This window comes from Passer domesticus, chromosome Z, assembly GCF_036417665.1.
Source record: "Passer domesticus isolate bPasDom1 chromosome Z, bPasDom1.hap1, whole genome shotgun sequence".
Lineage (NCBI taxonomy): Eukaryota > Metazoa > Chordata > Aves > Passeriformes > Passeridae > Passer > Passer domesticus.
Window position 1 is genome coordinate 57643154 of NC_087512.1, and position 8372 is coordinate 57651525.

The 8372-nt window shown below is 38.9% G+C and overlaps 1 protein-coding gene across 2 annotated transcripts in view; it reads left to right on the forward strand.

Moving 5' to 3' along the window:
* ST8SIA4 (ST8 alpha-N-acetyl-neuraminide alpha-2,8-sialyltransferase 4) overlaps window positions 1–5393 on the forward strand; it is a 53677-nt gene extending 48284 nt beyond the window's left edge. For both annotated transcript variants that reach the window (XM_064405473.1, XM_064405472.1), the window contains exon 5: window positions 630–5393. In XM_064405473.1, the coding sequence (XP_064261543.1) occupies window positions 630–912 (283 nt within the window). In that variant the 3' untranslated portion in view covers window positions 913–5393. The remainder of the gene's footprint in view (window positions 1–629) is intronic.
* Window positions 5394–8372: the final 2979 nt, after the last annotated feature.

Here is an 8372-nt window from a genome sequence, read left to right on the forward strand (position 1 = left end):
TTGTAGTCTCAGTTGGACCAGTGAATGTTTGAGTACAAAACAAAACCTTTTAAAAATCGGTAGTGTAAGGTTTTGCTTATCTGGAGACTGCCTTTAACAACAGGCAGTTTTATGTGTTTAATCACAAGGAAGTACATCTTTTATACTTCCTTTTTCTTTTACTGACTTCTGAAAGTTACATTCTTAACTTAGGTTTATAATTTCCATTTGCTTTCTATTTAGACAAGCAATTTGTGAAGTAACCACCAGACCAATCAAATATTCAGCATAGGGCTTGCTTGATAACATGAATACTGCAACAGGTCAGACTTTATAGCAAGGGGCTGTTCCCTGGTCGGCTGAAGAGGTTGGTCTAGCTTCTGCAGACATGATATTATGTTGGAATTAAAGCCTGAAGTAAGTCTCTTAGTTGGCCAGGTTTTTTCTAGCACTGTGCTAAGGTCCCCCTTAACCTCTTCTAGGAGGAATAAAGGTGCACCAGAACAGTACCATTATGATCTCAGTTTAGAAAAAAGGAGACTTTCACTATTCATAGTGTAAAATGAATGCATAGTAGATAAAATAAGTTCACACGATTTCTTCACATGAAGTTATATGAGTTTCTTAATGCACTTTTTCTTTCTTTGCAGCTATTGGCTGACAAACAAGGTTCACATTAAGCGACCCAGCACTGGTCTTCTCATGTATACACTTGCCACCAGATTTTGTGATGAAATTCACCTGTACGGATTTTGGCCATTCCCAAAGGATTTACATGGAAAACCAGTCAAGTATCACTATTATGATGATCTGAAGTATCGGTATTTTTCTAATGCCAGTCCTCATAGGATGCCATTAGAGTTTAAAACATTGTATGTGTTACATAATAGAGGAGCACTTAAATTAACAACAGGAAAATGCATACAGCAATAAAGCACAAGTATTGTACAATAAATACAGAATACACACCTCATCATAAAGATGTTATGAAATGGCAATGGGACCACAGTGGGGATTTGTTTCAATATCCACTGAGTCATTGGAAGAACATGTTATATCAGAAGTACATAACCAGCTATTATACCTGTAAAGTGTTAAGTCACTAAGCTATCTTGACTGCAAGGGTTCAAGTGCCACTTTCACTAAGAACAAAGCTTGAATGTATGCTCAGTAGCGTTTATAGGATGCAGTGACACACACATTCATCACGAATTAAAGAAGAAAAAGAGCCTGCCAATTTGCAGCTGTGGTCAGACAGCCCACACAAGAATACCTAGTGGATGGAATATTTACTTGAGTAAATAAATCAGGCTTTGGCAGAAAATATCACGATGGATTTGAGTAGAGAAAGTGAAGTCTGTAAGATGAAAAAAATCAGTAAATGCCTTTAGTCAGAGAACTGTTTCTGATATTGTATTATAACCTCAGCTTCTGTTGTTTTTTTTTGTTATTGCCGTTGGTTGGGTTTTGTTGCTATTAAGTTTTGGAGCCCTTAAAAGATTTCAAGGGTGTTATAAGTAAATTCATTTTTTATCTTACAGAACTGTCTTAAGGAAAAAAGATTTGTAAGCATGGGAGGGTGCAGTGGAACATAATATATTTTATCAAATGTTATTGTGTTGCATCCTGCTGTCACACAGTCCTTAACATCCCAATTGTTTTTCTAGCTACTGTTTTCAGTACCCATTACATGAAACCTCACAGATACCATTTTAATCTGATTTATAAGTTTTTCTTTCCTGTAAATATTTGAAGACATACAAGAGGATGCCCTTGTTTTCAGTGCCAAAGATTACTATTGTACACATTTTTCCGTTATCTTGGAGAAATTGTGTGGATTTATGTTGCTTTGCTGCTTAAAGGAACATATTCTTTGTTATTTATTTTTAAGCATCTCAAATCAAAGCCTCTTTGTAGAGTATCTCAAAGCCTCTTTTAGACTTCACATATAGAATTCTTCAGAAAAACTGCAAGAGTAAAGAAATTACTTCATGCACTCAATTATATGTATGTGTGTATATATATCTATATATAGTTCTATTCTTGGTGGAAAGAAAAAGTCTAAAGAAACTCAGGTGACAGTGGAATTAAAGTGAAAAAAACCACCTAGCCAATTAGTGGACAAAAATATAGACCATACAGTTCTTTTAAACTTCTAATGCTGTTACATTATCTGTTTATTTAATATACCTCTTGTATAATCTAGATGTTCTGATGTGTAACTGACTGAAATAACACATTATCTCACAGTTGGTTTTTTGATCATCAGTCTTGTTTGTCAAAAAACTCAACAGTTCTTTCACTTCCTTCTTTCTAACAAAAGAAAACAAGAAATTACAGGAGCACAGGAGAGGGTGGAGTGTCAGTACAGCATACATTAAGAAACAAAACTTGTCATCCCATGATGTATTTTAGTGCTAAAGGAGCACATAAATAGGTAACATCATGATTTCATATCATATGTTATTCTTGGCTAAGGAGTAGGCATGCCAGTATGATGTATGGATATTTTTCTTGTTATGTTTTCAGAGATACATTAGATCCTGGTCTCCAAATATGATATACAGTCTATCTACTGAATTTTTAATTTGTTTGAGCAATTTTATATGTTTTACCACTCTCAAATATTTACTTGCTGAAAATGCTCTTCATTACCCATTTTCTTCTCTTAAGTTCATGTATCTCATCATGCATGATTGGAGATCTGGAATTATTGGCCGCTAAATCAGTGCCTTGCAGTCAAATATTACAGGAAGTAGAAAGTCAATTATATTATATGTAAGACACAGTAACATCTTTCCTTATTCACTAGACTCTTGTACTTAACGACAGTTTACTTTGGCCACGTGCTAATGTGCAATAAGAGGTCCTAACATGAAACTTACTGAAACCAAGGTATCATGAGGAATTAAACAGTCATGCAGACTGGAATGTGTTTAATTTGATATTGATAAAACAAAGGGTGCTATTTGTTCACTATGTACGCCTTCATTTTAGTACAAGATTATTTCTACAATTAAGGGTGAGCATATTCCTGTTCTTGCTGTTAGGAAAATGTTGATTGCTACTGTTGATCTTCTAAAGCACATTTAATATACATTGACAAAATTGCTATTGGAATAAAGAATTCACAGATTGCCAGTCTCTCAGAAGCTCAGAGAAACATCCTTATCAACAACTTTATCTTCTGGGAGTGTCTTTTCTTCTCTCTAGTGTCAGGCCACAGACAAACCTCATGCTCAAGTAGTCTAAAATATTAACTGACAGGTGATTTTGTTCACCTGTGGAAGGTTTGAGTATGCCAATGTATTATGCATCTGAAGCAAAGTCAATGGGGACTCTTGTATTCCTTGGCATCAAAAAAATCTTTGTGCAAATGAGTACATGAAAAGAATATCATGTAAATAGAAAGATAGGTGAGAGAATTTGCCTTTAGAAGTCAGCAGATAAATTAAATCTTTGCCTAAATCTTGGTTTTGCATGCTTCACATTTGATTTTCTGCAAGTGAAGTTAACTTTAGTACAAAAGCCATTGAGTCTAGATTTTTACCCTATCACTAAATTTCTCTGACAGACACCAGAGTTTTCCCATACCTCCTCAAAACTGGGCCTTAACCTCATCTTATGCAGGCTTTCTACCTTCAGTACTGCACTCTTGGACACTGTGAGCCATAGGCTCAGGGCATTTTGCCATCATCCACATTCATCTTTCTCACAGCACTCTCCCTTAAACCAGCACCTAGGTGTGCCTCCTTACCAAAACCATGGGGCTCCATACCAGTGCGCCTCTTCTCTCACCTGCCTCACTTTATCCTGAGCTTAGGTGTGATGTAGTGAGGGGTGGGTCTCAAACTACTGTCTGAGACAAGTGGCAGTTGTAGTGTGACTCCATAGGTTTTTACAAGGACTAAGGGTCATTTTACACTCTTGTTCTTGTATAAGACCTGTGTCTATGTGGAGACCAAAGATTCTGGGAGGCCCTTTGGTGTGTGGTTTGATGTTTCAAAAACAAATTGTTTTGAGGTGGTTTGTGACCACAAGTTACTGCGTGGTCAAAGGTGACCTAAGGTGAGAAATGTCCAGGACTTTCCTTGTTGTTTGCATTCTACAGCTGGGAAGCTGTAGCAATGGACTCTGCAGACACCCTTCTTATCTTTCCCTTATACTGCCTGGCACTCTTGGAGCATTTCTGTTAAGGCACCTCAGAACCTAAATGGAAAAATAGATTACTTCCACTGTGTGATTTTTTCTTAAAGGGGACCCAGGACATTGCAGCAAAGTCTTAACTGCTGTTTAGAGACTTTTGAGGTGGGATGATTTCACTTTGTGGTCCTTTACTGATTAGCAGTCAACAGCTTAAGCCTTCATAGCTGCCTTGGGTGATTTATGTTGTTTTGTTTATATTCACACCTCTGCTGCCAACAGCACAGAGAAGATAATAAATTTATATTTTAATTACCACTTTTAAAATCCAACACTATCAACAATTAATACAAAGTAGTAGGATAAAAAGAAAGACCCCCTAATGTTGTAATGTTATCTGCCCCGGTGAAGAACAACTGAAATGCCAATCAGTTGTGTTCAGAGTGTTCCTCAAATTTATCCTCTCATCAGCTATATCAATTGCCTGCTGTAGCTCCAAAATGTACATTAAAAATAAGAACTAGAATCTAAATCAAGACAGCAGAATGTGTCTATTTGCCCAAAGGTTATGGCAGCTTTACATTAAACAACTTGAATTAATTCAGATAAATTTATTGTAAATTGTTTGTTAAGATACATGTTAATGTGTCTGTGACAGTCCATCATATTTCATACAAATAATAGATAAATGTTTGATTGTTAATTTTCCTGCTTCAGGACATTTCTTTTCCACAGCTCTGAGCCATTCTCCAGATATAAGATCTACTGAACCTTTCAGATCTGAGTCTGATGTGTAGTAATGACTGTATCATTCTTTTGTTAGACAATATAAGCAACATGTTTGAGGTCAGTACTTTTTCTCTAATTACAATTTGAAGAAAAACAGATGCAGGTTCAGTACCTTTTTTTGTGATTAATCTAGCAAAGTGCTAAGCACTCTTTGTGGTGACTTTCCTGGGAGAGACGTGTCCAGGATTTAGATGGGGATCTAGATTAGCATATTTCAGGATAGAAGTCTGAAATTGCACATTATTTATTTTTAAGAGCACTGTTACTTTGTGTAAGGAAAAGCACAGTTATTATACATGTACATAAAGGAGAGTACTATTGCTACTGAGTGTATGTCATACAATTTCTGTGGTATAAAGTATTGATACAGATTCTCTCAGAATTGCCATGTTTGACACCGTTAGTCTTATTTCAAGTACAGCTATGGGGATTGTTTTTTATTTGTATGACTGAAAAAAATAAAAATTTCCTTTCATGTTTTCTATTATGTTCTATTCCATATTTCTTTGTAACACAGTTATGGTAATTTAATCAATCTTGTACTAATTGTAAGAATCTTTGGAAGAATGTCTGCTCCTTTAAGGTGTTTAATCAGGGACTTTCTCAACACAAAAGGGGATATTAAGAAAAGGAGGAATCCATAAACAGAGAGACACAAATCTGTCTGACCAGTAACAAAGGAGGCAGAGGTGAGAACCAAAACTGATGAGTCACACAAAATAGTAAGGATGAAGTGTAGGATTTTTTTATTCCAGTATGATTTTCTGATCAAGGATTTTGTCAAATGGGATACTAAGGAGAAGGGGGAAGCAAACTATGTAGAGACCCAAACCTGACAGGCAAATCATAATGGAGACAAGGAGAAGAAGCCAACCTCATCAGTCATGCTGAACAGCTACTTTGCAACTGATACGGATGCAATCCTGGGGGTCCAGAATGCTGGAGAGGAGTTGGTGGATCTTTACAAATGGGACAATGTTCAGGGGAGGAAGAAAAGAGGAATAGACAGAAAAGGGGCCGGTCACTTGTAAACCATGGCAGGTCAGTATGCTTGTCTGGCAGATTCCAGAGGCTGATTGCCCCAGTCTGTCTTAAGTCCGTTAAATTTTTTCATACCTCCTTCTCTGTGTCATCTCTCTGTCTGTCCCATGCATGTGCATGCTGGAAGGACTCAGTGCCAGACAGTGGGGGACTGCTGTGAGAGGATTGGGTGCCATCTGATGGAGTGCTGATGAGTGATGTCCCTGGCCTGTGGTGTTAGCTGCTGGAGTGAGTAGTGGAGGTCTCAGTCACTCTACAACTACTGGAATGAAGTGCTTTATGGCAGGGGGGTTTGCATTGGATATTAGGGAAAAATTTCTTCACTGTAAGGGTAATTAGGCATTTAAGCAGCCTGCCCAGGGAAATGGTGGAGTCAGACCTGGGGGACGTGCTATAGTGGTGGATTTGACAGTGCTGGGTTAACAGTTGTATCAATGATTTTAGAGGTGTTTTCCACCCTTAATGATTCTGTGATTCACTGTAGCAAGTAGTAACCTTGCCTTTTGGGGGAAGAGAATGCTGGGTGTTAACAAAACCGGCTGCTGGGCAGGCACTGCATGAGTGAGGCAAATGAGTGGATCAGTGCTGGTTGCTGCAGTAGAACCACAGGTCACAGTGGTTCCAACTGTGTGGTGCCAACTGCTGAGACGAAGTGTCTGTGCTCTCCCAAAACTTGGTGTAGATGGGGTGCATGTGGCCATCACTAGCCAATTTCCATCTGGACCAGCCAGCAGGTTGAGGACACATGGGTGTGACAAGGGGGTCTGGGATTGGAGCAGAGGCACCAGGCAGGCAGAGTGGGCTCCATAAGCAGGTGTATGCTCATGAACCTGGAGCGTGTTCCCAGAGTGTTGCACATGGGACCTTCTGCCTGCCAGCCCAGGAGGAAGGGCAGGGAGCCGTGGAGTACTGTGCAGTGCCAGTGTGAGTGTGAGTGACCAGCTATGTTGGTGTCCTCTGTGTGTCATGAGAATATGTGCTGAGCTTCACTCCTCTGTGTGCTTGAAAATGGAAAAAACACTGCCCTCAGTCTGGGCACAGTCTCTGGGCCCCCAGGCACTGGATATCAGCCAGGCAGGAGAGGTCCTGGTCCAAGTGCCCCATTAATAGACTCTATTATAAAATGTTGGAAGCAATTCACATGAGAGAAAAATTGGCTCAGTGAGATCTAGATTTAAACTCTGTATGCACTTTAGATTTTTAGGTAAGTGGAAAAAATGTAAAAAAATTTGCTCAGTAATTGTATGAAGGAATGTGGAAATCATAGTTAATACTGCAAGTACCATACAGTGTATTTAAAGCCTACTATTAAATCCATCCCTACAAATAATAAACTAAAACAATAATAGATTTCTAAACCTTTACCAGACATGTCACAAAAGGAAATATACACCTTCACTCTGGTTTTAGATACTAGAAAATATCCCCAACTTTTTCTATAATGAGTTGGATTTGCAGTTGTAATTGCAGTTTCAGTCTTCACACACTGTTGGATCTTATGTCTTTGAAAATTCTATGACTGTGTTCTTTTTCATTACAGAGGCATAAAAGAGGCCAAATTTTGCTGAATTCTGCTTATGGCTCTGTAATATTAATTAGATTATTTTAAATTGCTATTATTTTAATTGCTATCCATTCTTATTTAAAAGTGGTGTCTTTTAGTTGCTTACTACAGCAAAAATACAAGCATATAATTGCCGCGGCGGGTGGTTGTCTGGAGTGCCGTGACCTTCCCGAAGAAGTGTCTTGGGGGCACAGGCATGTCTGTGTTCACATCAAGTGATTTCAGCTCTTCTGTGATCTGGGCGACTTTGTGTGGGGTTCGTGTGGACTTTGAAGGATGGGCTCTTCATGTGGGGTTCCAAGGAGAGCCTTTATTGAGCTTCTTCCTCAAAAGGTCCAGTGACAAAAGAGCCACTTAGTCAGGGAAAGCAGGGCTTTATATAGGGATCTCGAGAGGCGGGATAGAATACCAGGGCCAGTGGGATGAGGGCACAAGGGTGGAGTGCAGGAGAAGGGCAATGGGGGTAGAAGAAATCAACATACAAAGGGCTCTGTGGACAATTTTCTTGCTCTCCCTAACCACAAGGTTGTAGCTCAGGTGTTGGCCCTCCAGGGGAATGCAGCAGCTTTCCCTTTGCCAGTTCTCTGGCCCTCACATATAATTAATAGTAAGGAATTTCATTCATGAAAAATTACTGCACTGTAATGAGGACCTGCTCACGCTGTCACTGTTCAGCTGTACTTTTTCCTGCCACTTTTTCAAGTGGCTTCATGAACCTCTCCTTTCTGTATTCAGTTTTTGCCTTATCTCCTGCCTGTTCCTTATATCCCCAAATAAATGCACAAATCAATGAGATCTTTTCACCCTTTTCTTACTGCAAAACTTTAAAGATTTTTGATGAAATTCAAGTGCTGCC